Here is a 17,660-nt window from a genome sequence, read left to right as displayed (position 1 = left end):
AGGCAACGTATGCTCGCTAAGAACGGCGTATTTCTAATTGCTCAACAGAATACATGCCAAACAGAAAATACGGCGCACGAATTTCATTCGTGTGTAAGCAATCGTGCGCTCCAGTGAAGTGATTCAGAGAAGTGTTACGAATAGTGATAGTGAGGAGAAGTCAAACAATACAGCAGCAGATACCAACAATCAAGATTGCAATCACAGAAGGAAAGTATTACATAAACGAGACGGTAGATTTACCAGATTTAAAGCAACAACAGCAAAATAACAACAATCAAAACGATATGGCTACAGAAAAAATAGAAGAGCAGAGGAGACAGGAGGAGTGCAGCCACGATAACGAAAGATGTTACCAGGACGAAAACTGGAAGCTAACAAAGACTAGCAAAAAACGTAAAATAATTCCAGGCACAAATGCCGCAGGAAATCTACATACAGAAAAGCAGCGATGGCTGCAAAAATTACTATTAAGAAACTCCCTCGTCTCACTAACGGAAGAAATAGATGACGACCCAACAACCAAAAACACAACTCAATCAACACACACTACAAAACCACCACGAATATTTGTCGAGGCCCAGATAATAGACCCGCTTATTGATCGACTAAACAATATAGTTGGGAAGGAAAATTACATAATAAAACAAACAAAATTAGAACAAGTAAAAATTCAAACAAACGCCCCAGAAAATTATAGGAAAGTGATAAAAGAATTAAAGGAAAAAATGCTATATACCATACGTACCAGCTTAAAACGGAAAGGAGCTACAAAATAGTTATAAGAGGATTACGTCCAAAAATTAACACAAAAAAATTAAATGACGAATTAGCAAAAATTGGCCATCAAACTAGAGCAATAAACAATATGACAAAATCGAAGCAACCATTACCATTATTCTTAATAGAACTTGAACCCAGAACCAATAACAAGGAAATTTATGAAATCAAAAAAGTTCTAAACACAATAGTAACAGTGGAACCACCACGCTGCAAAAAAGATATACCACAATGCATGCGGTGCCAACAGTACGGTCACACACAAAATTATTGTAACAGAAGCCCGGCATGTGTAAATGTACAAAAAATCACTTAACAATACACTGCCCATACACAGGAAACATAGAAGAAGTTAGATGTTATAATTGTAATGGAAACCACCCAGCCAGCTATAAAGGATGTGAAATCAGGAAACAATTACAACGTAAACTGTTTCCACCACTTTGCCACCACAAATAGATCAATCAATAACTACCAACCACAACAAAGTATAATGGATAATGAAACAACATTGAAAGCACAATATGAACCAAAAGCTATAAACAGAAACATAGATCCCCAAGGTAACCGAAGCTATGCGCAAATACCCAAAACATTAGACAAGCAACGCTCACAAACAATCAGGATCAAAGCAACAACATCGAAGACGATACAGAAATCAAAGAAATGCTCAAACAATCCATTAAAGGTACGGAGATATTAAGAAAAATGGTAAGTGAGCTAAACACAATACTAAGGCAACAAGTACAACAAACAACAGTCATGTTACAACTATTCACAAACTTGCTAAGCAAAAAATAGAGATGAACATGTTGAAAATAGCAGCCTGGAACTCCAATGGTTTGCAACAGCGATCCCACGAAACTAAAACATTTTTGTATGAAAATAATATTGATATATTACTTGTCTCAGAAACACATTTCACTCTAAAAAGTTACATGAAAATACCATACTACACCATCTACAACGCCAAACACCCCTCAGGTAAAGCACATGGAGGAACTGCAGTAATAATAAAAAATGACATCAAGCATCGCCTACGTAGTCAAACAAATCAAGAACACTTACAAGCAACCACTGTCACAATACAAACCAATGACAATTACTTCCAAATATCAGGAGTATATGTACCTCCGAGACACAAAATGACACGTAAAAAATGGGAAGAGTACTTCCAATCCTTAGGCGACAAATATATAGCAGCAGGAGACTTTAATGCAAAGCACATATTATGGGGTTCGAGAATTAACACGCCGAGAGGTAGCACATTAGAAAAATACATTAGAAGCAGCAATCTCAACGTACTATCTATAGGAAAACCAACGTACTGGCCGACAGACCTCGATAAAACACCTGACTTGTTGGATTTTGCAGTAACAAAAGGACTAAACGTAAGCAAATTAAAAATAACAACCAGCCTTGAGCTTAACTCCGACCATACACCAATTATATTAGAATATACAAACAAACCATTACTTTATAACACGTCAGAGTCGCTTTGCAATAAAAACTGGCAAAAATCTAAATTAAGCAAAATGAATAAACTAAATATATACAAAACAATAATCAAACCAATCTGGACATATGGAGTTCCACTACGGAGGACGGCAGCAATGAGTCACATAAATAAAATAGAAACACGGCAAGCAAAAATTTTAAGGACAATAGTTAACGCTCCATGGTACGTCAGAAATGAAGACTTACGAAAAGATTTAAAAATTCCAACAGTCAAAGATGAAATCGCTAGATATGCAAAAAAGTATAAAGAAAGACTTCTAACACACCCAAAGCATATGGTTGCTGAATCGAATAAAACCATAATAGAAAGAATACTGAAGAAGGAGCATCCCACAGACCTCACAATAGAAATAAACAATTTGGAAGATGGAACTCCGCTGGGGGTAACCATCCATATGTTATATTATTATACCACTAAGCTATAATATTGTACTAACTGTCCTACTGGACAAATAGTAAAATTTAAATTAAATAAATAAAAAAAACGAATTTCATTCGGGGCCGAGGTGAAAATAGCGTGACTGAAGGACGACAAGATAACAGAGGCACGTTAGAGCACGCCGTTGATATTATACCCGTGTCGTGTGTCACGTTATCAGGAAACGTGCATGGAATGGGCCGGCACCCATGCTCCGGATCCCCTCCGTTGAAATTCGATTCTCGTTAACTTACTGTGCCGCAATTGAAATACAATACAACCGTCGACGTGATAAATATGGCAAGCCTCTCTCGCACCCTAATTTTGATCGGACACTTCTGAATTTTATCAAAATTTCCTTTACCATAGGATATGTATTGGGCAAAGGTCCATTTTTCTTTAGAGTACTTTCTATTTTGCCATTAAAATCTATAATGTAGTAAAATGTTTTCTCTACTTTTCGTTCGTGCTTCACGTTAGGTGATCTTCGGCAACATTGAACAACTTTGTATAAGTTACCATACCGATGAAACTTTACTCGAGATTGTAACTGGTGGAGTTCTCTTTGGAATATCTCTAATTCGATGTACTTTTCTTTTTTTCTTTTCCACTCGAACGATCCATCTTAACATACTTCAAATTAAATTCGATAGGAGCTTCGGTTTAAATTTCGAAACCCAGGATATTGGCAGAATTTGTAAAATTGTATTTCTTCTGACACAAAGACGCTTCATATTTCCATAGAGAGGATTTGTTTTAGCGCAGTCACTGCTGATTGAGCATCGCGATGAAAACAGGATGGAACAGCATAATCCGACAAATACGTTGTTATTTTCTAGTTGATGTTTCAACAAAAAGGTAGCTTCAATCTCCTAATTAACGTTGCTTGTACAAAACGTCGCGAATCAAAGTGCTGTATTGAATGGTACCAGTTCACCCTATTTCGAGTCCCGAGTATACAAAGACACAATTTCAACTTCATGTCGCGTCTTTGAATTAACGCGAGTCATACACAACGTTTCGAATGCGAGAGTGTTGGTTCGTACAGCAACAAAGGTTGGACGAATGTCGTAGTTTACACGGGGAAAGAATTTACATTATTTTCTGGAAAATGTAATTTATTAAAGAATACCTACACTTTTAAAAACAGTACATATCGTACTACTAAAATCTACAAATTTCCCGAGCAATCTATGAACTTTACCAGCTTTCTAATTTTTAGAAAATAGAAACGTTAGCTCTTATAACTGGACAACTGTTCATTTCGTTGTACTGCAGAACCGGTAAAAGCTCGTAAGAATAGTTCATTTTCCCGGTGTGAAACAACCAATTTGTTCGATTACGCGCTGCAACTATTCTGTGATATAAAAGTCAATTCTTATTTCTTTATAGAAATTCTAATACGACAATTTTCATTCGCGCTTTCATAGCGATACATATCGTTCTTCGTCTCATGTTCCTCTCGATTATCGTATTGTACGACCGGCACTGTAATGGAAATTGTAACATTTATTAACTGAATATTTAACGTAATAGTTTAATTGCACATTAGAAAGCATTATCGTTCCCGTACAATTATCATTCGACGTCATTAATCGATAGCTGGGTAAGTAAATACATCATCTCATAATGAAAATTGTAATTACGATCCATATTTAAATTAGCCATCTGTCAAATATGAAACTTATTATATAATCATTCCACGCGTGATAAACGAAATGAATTTTTTTTAAATCTCAATATCAAATTCAATAATAGGTTTATCCATTTTTTAACGGATGTTGTAATTATTATATCGAGCGGACGTTTAAACGAATAATCATAGCGAATAAACATTGCAATAGAAGAAAAATAACCAATATCAGATCAATTAAGAAAAGAAATTGCAACATTTACTTACCCTCACTTCATTTATTTTCTAACTTCTTCAAACATTTACGCTGACCAAAAACAATTTATAAAATATGAAGGTCCGCAAACGCGCACGTCGAACGAAAAACTCCCTTTAACAAAAAATTGTACAATAATGAAATAAGATAGTGATCAACGTACTTGATAAAGTACACACGCGCGCACATACACACACAGAAACATATACGTATATGAAAGCACATAAATATAACGCGTTCAAAGAAAAGTAGACAAATTTATTAGTCGATCTATCATAATTTTCATTAAGCTGTTTCAAGCGGCACTTAGTAAACGATACGATAACGCGATTAGATCTCTTTATCTCTTATGTGAACAAGACGATGTATATTAAATAAAGTTAGAGACAGTATGGAATATCTAGTTCACTCGTTTTCTGGCTAGTCGTCTAGCCAAGAATGCTTGACATATTCTGCTTCAACAAACTGAGACCATCGCAAACAATGAAGAGGAAGCGCCTAAGGCTGACAACCAAACTTCACTCTATGCTCGATGTTTGAGTCGAGCGCAGTTCGTATTAGGTCAGAAGCGTTGATTTGTCTTGTAAAGTATATTTCAACAAATATCGATACGTTTCATGCGTGTCATGAAAAATGCGAATACGTGACTTAAAGAACACTTTGAAATCATTTGCTTCGTATGTGTGTGTGTGTACTTGGCGTGTTTATTGTACGTCTCAATCTAGGCCGATTCTTCAGTATAGTAGCGTGAAAATTGATTTTGAAACGACCTATAAATCAAAGAATTAAATATTCTCTATGCTTTATTTTATGATTATCTTAATTTATCCAAAGAATCATGAACACATGCGAAAAGTCCGACCCGAAATATCGCGGTCGCGCGCCTCGTCAGCGGGCGAATCGTGCGAATGAAGCTCGTGTAGCTGAAGCTTTCGTTACAAGTATCGCATTTGTAAGGGTACAATTTCCATGGTTCGTCCGGATAATGCTCCAACTTGTACATTCCTTGAAACGATTTACCACATATTACGCATAAAAAATCATTGCCCTTGTAATAATACGTGTCATGCTCGACTAAACGTTCGTAGGATTCGAATAACAAATGACATATTACAGATTGGTTTATCTTCCACAGCGCAATCGGAATTCAGCACCAGCCTAGAATCTTGCTCAATATGTAAGTGTCGTTTGTGAATTTGAAGACTCTGTTTCTTGACAAATCCTTGATCGCAGAACTTACAAAAGAATTTGTAGTTCACCGAACACGAAGGCGCATGAGTAGCAAGCATGTGAAACTGTAAGAATCTTTTAGTGAAAAACATCGTGTTACAAACGTTACACTTTTCTGTGGCCGTTTGGCGATAGGCGCGCTCGTGTATGCACAAATTTTTAAATGTTCAGAATTGTGTTTCACAAGCAATGCAAGAAAACTTTGTTCTGTTCATCTTGTCCGCTCGGTGACCCTTTACACATGCAATCCTATTAAGTAACCTTCTGCGCTTTGCACCTGTATCGAATGACGAAGAGAAAGTATCATCCGTAATAAGTGTACTCGTAATCAAATAATTTTCCAAAGATCTTGTCGTCCCACCCGAAACGTCCGACATTTGTTCCAAATCAGGCGACTGTGCTATGCCGAGTTCCATGTCACTTGGTTCTTTCAAGGACCGAGACAAGTGGTTTACATAAGGTACACGTTGTTTATTTTGTAAGACTTTCATTCGACGACATACATTCTCGTGTTGTTTCAAACATGAGTATAGCCAAAATCGTTTGCGACAACCTTTGCATTTGTGTTGTTTCTTGAATGCATTGCAATTTATTTCAACATCAACCGGTGAAGCGTCCTTTTTTGATCTTATGGTCTTCAAACAGTGCAAAATCATGTGTCGTTTCAACAATGCCGACGTGTCAAACTTCTCATAACACACGCAACATTCTCTTCGTTTAAACACAATATGCTGACGTAGATAATGAGTTAGTAACTTATTCATGGACGTGTAACGCGCGTTGCATATGCTCGAAATGTAAATCGTATGGAACAATTTCATGTGCTCGTGCAGGTTCTCCTTCGAAGAAAACGATTTTTTACAAATATGACATTGAATTATTTTTTGCTGATAGACTTTAAAGTTCTTCTGAAATTCAACCGATTCTTGTTGAGGTACGATTAATCTATCAGCGAAAGATTTTACAAATTCACTGAATCGCTTTGACGCAATTGTGTCAGCTTTCAAAGGCAAGTTACATGTCGAGCTAGTTTCACGAAAACCTTCAAATTCCTCTTTCACATTTTTCGATACTGCTTGCTTGAAAGCATCTTCGTTTTCGTTTTCCTTTTCGTTTTCGTCTTCGTCTTCGCTTGACACAAAACTAGTTGGCTCCAAGAATTTGTCGCATATCTCCAAACGGACCACGCATTCTTTATACTTGGCTTCAGGTGCAGATCTTCTACTTTGGTCAAATATATAGGGGAACTTGTTTCTTTTAAAAGATTGTCTTGATCTTCCAAAGGTCTCAAACTGCAATAAATCGTAAAAATCATATAAAGAAGGTCTTTTCACTGACGTAAGGTTGTAAGGCGTACTGTGCGAGGTATTAGAGCTTCCAGGTTCAGCTTTTATTTCGTTCCTTAATAAAGATATCATTGTTTTTAAATTCACATGAGTTTGAACAAATGGTCGTTTCCTAACAGGAGATTCGTTTCGCTCAACAGAAGTAGACACCTGAATAACTTCTGCAGCCTTTGATGTCTTGTTACTAAATGTGTCAAGCGTTGAAGTTGGAATAATAGTCGCAGTAACAGGAATATTCTCCGTAGCGATAAAATTTTCCGGGCTAATCCATTTGTCATTCGGTTTGTCTTTGTACGTCGATATGAAGTCTGTAAGGACGGTCTGCTTCATCCTTTTCGAAGGTGTACCATGCGAATCGTTTAACCATTTCGGGTGCGTAGTCTTGATATTGCTGCTCGAACCCTTGGTGGGTGTACTGTTTAAACTATTAGATGGTATCAAAGATATATTTTTTGAGCTATCTACGTTTTTTGGGCAGGGACTGTGTGAAGTATTTGATTCTGCCATGGCTATACCATCCGAATGATTCGACTTTTCTAACGATTCAGGAGATGTTTTCGTGATTTTGCTTTCACCAGAAAATATTGCGTTCCCATGCGCATGGAATAAATGAGATTGGATATGTCTTTTATAGGAAAACCTTCGGCTACAAAAATTACATCTATACCCAGACAATTGCTTCGTACGACATTGCCTCCTTAAATGACGTATCAAGTAAATATGCATAGTGAAAATTGCAGTGCAATTATTACACTTAAATACATTACAGGTATATAATTTGTTATGCTGATCAAATAAATATTTAGTTCGAAAAGTTAACAAACAAACGTTGCAACTTCTTCTGTTGTTTGAAGGTACTTTATGTTTACTTTTTCGTTTATCAGGATCCGATTTCTTATTTTCTAGATACGTACTTTCTTGAGGAAACGCGGATTCTTCATATTCAGAATAAACGTCATCCGAAGATTCACCTTTAAACGTCGCTGTTTCATTTTCATTACCTGTATTCGTATCAACTGGCGACAAATCATCGCAGATCTCCGGATCGATTGGCTCTTCTTTTATTCTTATTGCATAGTCAGAAGGCTGAAAAAAATATACAAACCTAACGTAACATTCTAAAAAACGAAAAATCTATGAACCAGTCCTAGTCTAGTAATTGAAGCCAATCGTGCCATAAATATCATGGATTGGATAGAAAGCTATGTACAGAGCTACAAAACTAGATAGTAGAAAGAACGCTTTATGACGCCATATTTATGAGTTAGCCAGGTTCTACCATTAAAAACATGAAAAACATAACTGCACAAATCCAGAATACTACATACATAAGAAGAGAGGTGTAAATTTTGTGTAAATTTACAGCTTCATTAAAATTGCTACGAAACTTTTCCTCAACTACTAACATTTATCATAGGACATGGCCGATCGATATTTTCAAACTATTGTGTAGTGAAGTAGATTATATTCAACTCTCAATTATATTCAAGTGTAAGAAAAATCAGAAATGTCAGAAAAATTAGCATGGTTGTTTAACGTTATTTCATGAATGTATTTTTCCAGGTAACAAATTGGCACAAAGCAACGAGCGGTTCTTCTACATGTTTAACAAATTGTATATTATAAATGAGAAATGAAATATACGACAGAGCAAAAAACGCCATGCAAAACGTGAATTGTTTAAAGTAGAAATATTTGTATTCAATTCGATGGAAAATATTGTAGAATCAATCGCGATCAGTAACCGGTGTGAGAAACAGTCAATGGTAGTAACTGGTCAAACAGAAGGAAAACGTGACTGTCAACGGTGCTTACATACGCTGAAACACTGATACGATGAACGCATCAACGTTTTTTTATCTTTTATGGTGTATATTGGCTTGTATCGATGCAGAAAGTAATATTATTTTCTTAATTAGTAGGCAAAGCCATTGGGTATATATTAAGTATATATTGATATACTGATGTCATTTCACGAGACTTTAGAGTCGATGCGTAACGTTATTACGATACGTTTCAGCTATACAGGCTGCTCAACGAATTTTCTACGCTAGACTATACTAGAACTACTGTCCCGATTCTGTTCGGGCAGTAAGGGACATATGCAAAATTCCTCCCTTTCACTATGTTGCAAATTTGTATAAGAATATATATATACACGCGGGTAAACGCACACGCGTATCTGTGCCTCGTTATAACTGTGTGCGGAAAAATTTTGTATATAAACTCACAGCAGCAATATTTTTCATAACGCATATAGCTTTAAATCTGGGCATAAGGTTACACGAGCGTTAAAACGGGCATATGTTTCACAGTCATTTCGTACGTACGTAGAAGTCACGGCATACGAGCGTCGTCTGTTTTGCAGAGCTGGCGGAACAATTACTCACGCCCTATCAGTGTGCTGACACGCAGATGGTCGAAGCGCTAAATTTCTAGTTCTCAAAAATAGCGATTGTTCTTGACTGTGGCGTAAACCATGCTTGACGGAACGTTCGCGACATTATGTTGTAAAACTCCAATAATATTTCTTTTAATCTGAATCGAGATCGAAGTGCGTTGAAAACTGTAAATAATTTGATTTATACAAATGATTTTTGCAACAACAAATGATTTATAATAAATAAATCTGAAAATCCTTGCACAAAATAGAAAAGTTTTCATTCCGATACAACGATTCGCTATAGAATAATCGCTGGACATATATAAAAAATACGTACTCATCGAACTGATAACGAATAACCAGCGATACGTTCGTGTGACCTGCTCTATTTAAAGTTATACGTTACAAAACGCCTCAGCTGAATTCAATGCCCGTATTTATATAAATACATCAGTGAACAGGTAGCGCACGTTCCCAGTGATGAACGTTCCTGGTACATCTGTGAGTATTAATCCATTATACGGCAATATATTTTTTACAACATACCTTGTTTCAACGCTCGTATGCTTCGACGCATTAATATGATGAAAATCTAATCTTTCTTACTAATCCACTTGGTATCGTACGAATAAATAGATAACATTTCACGATACAACAGCGATTTACATTAATATTACATAAAACATATTTATATATGTATAAATATCAATTTTATATTCTACAAGCCGAGGAAAATTAATAACAAATAATAATAACACAAATGGCAAACATAATCAGTGTACTAAATATTAACATATTAATGAAAATCATTTGTAATTCAATATTTCCATTTTTATAAAATAAAATATGTAAATGAAATTTAATTGTAAAATAATCACATTCGCAGAAACTCATTACTCTACAACGGAGCAATTATATATTATATTAATAACAATAATAAGCACGGTTGCATCGATGCTAGACATTCTGCATTACTTTAATATTTTTAATCCATGTATTATTATTGCGCCATAATATATAAAGTATAGACGCAAGAGATCATAGCGCGTTGGCCAAAGTAGTCTTATAATTGACAGATACATTATACAAAATTTTATGTACTATCGTGGAAATTCCTTTTAATTCAACAGTTAAATTTCATTTCTATTACAAATCATAAGTTTGCGTCACAACGGCCAAAGAAGCAAATCTTACATTGTCATATTGAAATAGTTAAAGAAAGTGGTACATAAACATTAGTTTAATATGTTATATTAACCAAGATTTGTAGAAACAAAATATATTATTCAATACGGTCAAAGTTCACTTATCGAATGATGTTTCAAAAGGTACTTACGTCCATTTTGTTGTCCAATTTTATATCCATAGAGATTGCATCAACGGGCCGCACGTAAACTAACACTCGAGCCATTTGCTTTACGAAATTATTATTATTATTAGACAAACTGCTTGCCTGTGCACAAGGAACATCTATGATTAGTGAGTAGTAGACTTTAATAATATCCTCAAAGAACAATTCGCGTTTTCCTTAAAATATGCCATAACTGCACGATAACAGTAGCAATTTGTAAATGAATATAGAAATTGTATGAGATACAGTTATCAAATATATTTAACAAAACTATAATTATTTGATAGAAAGTCGTGAAATTAATGAAAAGTAGAAGACAATGGAAGATATTTCAGGTTAACGTGTCATACGTGATCTTAAAAGTTGTATACACTCTCTTATTGTTCACTTATTATTCACTTGCATCCAGAACATGTTTTCCCTTGTTAATAGTTCGCGTCAAGATAAAATGTAAATTCTTTTTATACACATATAAACATGCAAAGAGAGAGAAAATACCGTTCAAACTCGGACAGCATCATGAGCAGCACTGTGCGCATTAAAATGGTATCCACCACTAGTAGCAAACATGACGCTCAGTTCAGACAGATTCACGCGTGGCTACAGCGCATGCGTGTTACTGAGTAGATTTTCTGATTAACTTCACGTTATGTCCAATACAATTTTTTGTTCGCGTTTCTGTATAAACTCACGTTATATATGTATGTATATCTGTGCATCTAAGATGCAACACCAATACACGTCAATGAATAACTGATTATTCCTACATCATAAGTACTGCAAGCATCGTATTCGTATACACAGGTTTGTAAACTCCAGTAGAGGGGGTAATGCTCTTAATATTCGGAAATGTGCTTTACAAATCGGCCGTTAGTCGCAGCGCTCGCATCGATTTGTTAACACCTTTGTTTGCAAAATTATGAAAAGCAGTTTAGTTTATATTCTTCACCTTTAGTGATAATTTTCATCAATATACTTAAAGTAGAATAGAGTAGAGATGCAGTATTTCACGTGATACAAAAGAATGTTGTTTAAATAAATGTAGTATTACATAATACTATAGAGTTTAGTTATAGACACGATCGTGCTGCAGACACAAGAAGCGCTGCGCGGCGAAGTCTAACAAATCGATTCAAGTCCCTTACTCGAGAAATACTTTCTGGCCCGTAGGAGTCTTAGCCACTCTAATGGAATTCTTAAATTTGTGTATACGAACACAGGCGCGCGCGGGCGCGCACACACACACACACATGTACTTACTGTTGACTCTGTCAAAGGCTTATGAGATACCACTGGTTGTTAAAGTATTTGTCAAAATATCTGTTTTATACTCTAGCGTTAAGGAAGAGAATCTTATTGCTCAAGAAATTAAAATTTGGTTAAAGAAATGATTATTTGAACCCTATGGACAGTTAACTTTTGCGGTTGGTAACTTACCGACAACATAGTTATATGTGTCGGGTTATCGCTAGAATTTAGGGCGCGTAACAATTCTTCATTTGTATTAGCGATCGTTTTGTACGACAGAGATTATATTTACAGGTACAAAAAAATGACTTTTACAAAGTTTAACGAACAGCAGTGGTGTTTAGACAAGGTTTTTGGGTTCGATAAGGAATCCACGGTGAACGGAATAACGCTTTACTAAGCGTAGAATACTTTTTAAGTACAAAATACGATTGCGTAACTTTCTGATGAAAATTTTCCTCGCTTTACAATCGCGTTCGTTTGTTAAATATTCGTTAGAAGCATCGAGAAAGGTCCATTCGCCGTTGCTAGGCAGTTTCTGCCTAGAGTTTTATTATTAATACAACGTGTGTCCCACTATATTGGCACCTCCGAGGTAAAATCACACGTGGGCAGGCCCGTTCTTGAGGCCGTATGCCGCAACAACCACATTTCTAGGGAGAACCATACAACCACTCCACACCTCCGTCAGACAAAACGTCCATCCCGTGACCGTGCCTACCAGTTGTGTCACCTCGAGTCCAATCTCACTATCACAAATCTCGAACAATTACAATCAGATTGAATGACAACAATTGCTTAATTACGGCTATGATAGAATCTAGGCTAAAGTATTACAGGATTTTCCCAACATTTCAAAGGAAAGGCTCCGTTTTCCTTTCATCTCCGACATGTGTAATATCATCCGAGATACAATGACACAGACGGAACGAAGTGCAGAATGAGCATTTATATCAGTATACACAGACGATACGTAGAATAAACACGTTTATCGCACGTCTGGAAGCATTGGGAACCTTTAGCATGTTAGTATTATTCCAAATGTTATCGACTCAGCGTCTCGATGATATTATCTGTTCCCTTCAGCACATTATCCAGTCCAGCACATTGTTAAATATATAGGCATCTCCTTTCCATAACACATCTTGGATAACAAGCTTTTGTGGCAATCGCATATCCGGAGATATTTACTTGTACTCCAATGATGTGAGGTCAATCTTGCTGAACACTTGATCGGCCTGCGGGCGTTCGCAGAGTGTTGTCCTGATAGTAATAAAAATGGAGCGATATATGGGACTCTCTAAGAGGTGGTGTTCTATCTTTAAAACCATATCAATTTCCGGCATGAATTGTTCTGGCAAAAATCGTCCTGGTAACCAAGTGATTACTACCTAGCGAAGCTACAGAAGTATGGATGGAACACACAACAATACTCTATTGAAAGTGCTACAGGTTTTCTGTGCTAAGGAAAATCAAAACTGGTGTTTTCTCGATGATGCCTAGACTAACAATAGAGTGTATGTTTTTCGATTTTGAACTTGAACATCTGATGACGAAGATGAGAGCCTGCTGAATTATGCGTCTCATTTAAAAGATAGACAGAGCCACGTTACATTTCTTTAACCGGTAGGGAGTACCACGAATAATCTATACTGGATGAAGAAAGGGCGGCTCTGAATCGGCGTTTCATCAAATACTTAAAATAATAACTTAAAACAGTCTTGTTACATTTAGACTTCTTCAGAACATGGTAATGCCAGTGAAATCTGAGCTGATGTAGGGTTTTCGTTGCAATCTAGCGCGGCTTACCTTGCACAACCACATAAATAAATTGGCGAAGGTGGGGAGTTATAGTACCTAATTAGACTTCTTCTGCTAGATGAGATAACAAGCAGCAGGCCTCGTGTCACGACGTCCGACGACGTTCCACGACATCCGACGGTGCCCCCGTAGGGGGTTATTAGTCCAGTCTAATTCATCAAACAGTTTTGGATGATCTAGACTAGACTAAACTATTAAAGTAGTTTTTAGCTTGATATATCTCGGAATTATAAATATATGTTGTTTACCAATAGCAATCGAATCCTAATATTAAAATTAACGTTGCACTTTCACAATAGTACATCATGTATTTTTATTTGGGAAACGATGGCAATTACTCGGTCCCATCACGGGGAGGTAACTACGCAGGGTTTCTATTTACGTAAAGAGTTTTTAAGCATCGAAAGCAGAAGATGTAAAATTATTTGATGGCAAAGAAGTAGCGTGTATAGAAATTTATTAATTAGAATAGGTATAGTATGTAGATCTACATAATCATATTTGAACATTGAACTTACCATCGAAGAAACCAAACCTCGTTGCCATCGATTAAATCGCATTTGCTTTTTCAGTTCCGTGAATGCGATTTGATTCCTTGGCTTTGAGCGAGTGTGAAGAATTACATTTCATCCATAGACGCTCTACAGTTACACTTTGTATTAGCACTGACTTTATATGAAATAGTTAAGTGAAAAATTAAATACTGTGTTTAAAATTAAAAGATAAAACTAAATGGAAACAAAATACCACTTCAAAGACTCGAAAGATTTCGTTAATACTAAATAAAACAGAATAGATCATTAATTTAATCGCTGTGAGTTGGTTTTATTGGTTTAAATTTATTTATTGGTTTAAATGAATAGTATTGCTTCCGATTAATGGTGTAAATTAAGAGCATAATTATTTTAAGTTAATGGGAGGCTTTTGTTATAAATTATTATTTTAATTGTTAAAAATTAATGGAATAATTGTTTCAGATTAATAATATATTGTTATAAATTAATAGTTGAACTGTGAGGCATTAACAGATCAAACGTTGTAAGTTAATGGCTTAAATGTTGTAAATTATTAATTTAATTCTTACAAATTAATAATTAAATTATTAATAAGTGAGTAAAAGTTCTATTTTCATCTACACAATACGGCAGCTCAAAGAAAAATGAGCTCCCGCGCGAGTCGTAGTTCCTCATATACCTCGTACAAGTCGTAGAGAAGAAGATTCAGAGACGTAAACGATCTCGCGCGACGTTCTACAAGAGAATGTTGGATTGGATGGAAATCCATAAGAGCACATGGAAAACAGCTCTATGATATTTACGAGTGGAATCGTTGCCTCCATAATTCATAAATAAAAAAGCGTATTATCAATGTTCATTAAAGGCTTGCACAGACACCGTGATTGTCCCTACGGCGAGTATCCACAAGAAATGCAACGAATTACGACACATGTTCGATATGACCTCCGTTTTGTCGTAAACAGAGCCTAACGCTTCTCTTAAAATTTTACCGTATCGGGAATGCAGTGTTGCAGTTCTATTGCAATAGGCACCGGCGATGCGTACACTAACCTCCTCATGTGTCCCCAGAGGTCAAAGTCAAGGGGATTTAAACGTGGGGATCGAGCAGACCAAAGCACAAGTCCCCTGCCACCGATCCATCAATCTCCAAAACAGTTAGACAAATGTTCCTACACTGCGTGGGTAGAATGTGATGTGATTAAAATTGATCGCTACGTGTATTTGTTAGTCCAGTGTCACTGTTAAGGAAATTCGAGGATTTGGGAATACAAATAATTCACTATATTTCCCACACAACAGTTATACAACTATATTACTCTCTGAAGAACGTCTTGCACGCACGCTGGTCGCCAACCGACTATCCTCGATTCTTCTAACATCTGGCAACAGTCTTTTGTCTCCACTAAGTCCTTGACGCCCTCTAACCCTTACACACACACTCTCATGTACAGTATAAATGTATTACTTCCCTAACACGCCTCCTTACATTTATACTGTACACTTAATTTTATTTACATACTTGTCGAATTAACAAAATATTTAACATTTATCGCTTTATTTACATTTCTCTTATTTTACATTCATCCATGACCTAAACCTTTCAAATTTCTCTCTACACAGTGCCTTCGTAAAAATATCCGCAGTGTTTTCTTCTGTACTTACTTTTATTATGTTTATCTTATTTTCCTTTACGTACTCGTGAACGTAGTGGTAATGAACTTCGATGTGTTTAGAATTTTTTGTAAAAGTTCCGTATTTTGCTATACTCATTACTCCAGAGTTATCCTCATAGATTTTTACAGGGTTATCGTCTACATTTACATCGAAGATTTTCATTAGTTCTCTGATAGTCATTACTTCGCTCACCGCTTCCGATAGAGCAACATACTCTGCATACGTCGAGGCTTTTGTCACACACCTTTGTTTCTTAGACTTCCATCCAATTACATTTCCATACAATCTAATTACATACCCAGAAGTCGATTTCCTATCTATATGATCTCCTGCCCAATCAGCGTCCACATAACAATCTATCGTTTCGCACTTTTCATTTCTTTTATAATGTAGCCCTAAATCTCTAGTCCGGTACAAATATTTCAATATTCGCAAGGCATATTTAAAATGTGTCTCGTTACAACAATCTTGAAATCTACTCAGATAATTCACACTATAACTTATATCGGGTCTGGTATTTACACTAATATACAGCAATGCGCCAATTAAATTCTTGTATCCAATGTCCTCTCTATTTATCTCAGCTTTTTCAATTTTTAAGTTGGTCTCCATAGGTGTACAGTACAATTTGCTGTTATGTAATTTATATTTGTTTGCTAATGATTCTATGTATTTCTTTTGGCTTAATCTCATTTCATTTTTTAAATAATCATACTCTATATTTATTCCAAGATATTCTTTTACTTCACCTAAATCTTTCATTTCAAATTTATCAGTTAATAATTTTTTTTTACACTTTGTATCTTCCCTTTGTTTTTACTACAAATCAACAAATCGTCTACGTATATTAACAAATAAACAACATTTTCTCCCTCTCCATAAGTATATAGGCACAGCTCTATATTGTTCTTCTTAAAACCTAATCTCGTCACATACTTATCAAAACACTCATACCAGTCCCTCGGACTTTCTTTTAACCCATAAAGCGCTTTCGATAATTTACAAACTCTATTCGTTCCGTCCGCATATCCCTTTGGTTGATTTACATATACCTCCGAGGTTACTTCACCATTTAAAAAAGGCAGTTTCTACATCCATTTGCTCAATTATTAATCCATTTTGACAACAATATGATAGCAATATCTTAAAGGTCTGATTACTCGCCACTGGAGAATATATGTCATCGGCTACGTTTCTTTGTTGAAATCCCCTTACCACTAATCTAGCCTTATACCTGTCCTCTGATTTTTTCGTGTAAACCCATTTTACATCTAATACTTCTTTGCCTTTTACCCTTTCTACCAATTTCCAAGTTTTATTCTTATAGAGACATTCTATTTCCTTATCCATAGCCTGTTTCCAAACTTCATTATTTTCGCAACAAATCGCCTCCTCAAATGTACGAGGGATATCTACTTTACAATAATTTGCATGCATCTCGCAAATATTTTCCTTTTCTGGATACCTTACTGGAGTTTTCTTAA

The 17,660-nt window shown here is 35.8% G+C and overlaps 1 protein-coding gene across 1 annotated transcript; it reads right to left on the bottom strand.

The window, feature by feature from the left end:
• Positions 1–5,419: 5,419 nt before the first annotated feature.
• On the bottom strand, positions 5,420–11,159 carry LOC117240620. The gene is given in 4 exon segments (XM_033506635.1): positions 5,420–5,717; positions 5,719–5,999; positions 6,075–8,267; positions 10,901–11,159. Coding segments are annotated over 4 exon segments (2,847 nt in total). The 5' UTR covers positions 10,976–11,159.
• Positions 11,160–17,660: the final 6,501 nt, after the last annotated feature.

The sequence above is a fragment of the Bombus vosnesenskii genome, unplaced genomic scaffold (genome assembly GCF_011952255.1).
Source record: "Bombus vosnesenskii isolate JDL3184/JDL3185 unplaced genomic scaffold, Bvos_JDL3184-5_v1.1 scf7180000014817_2, whole genome shotgun sequence".
NCBI classification, from domain to species: domain Eukaryota; kingdom Metazoa; phylum Arthropoda; class Insecta; order Hymenoptera; family Apidae; genus Bombus; species Bombus vosnesenskii.
Note: the sequence above shows the minus strand (reverse complement) of the source record. Positions and strands in the feature narration are given on the sequence as shown.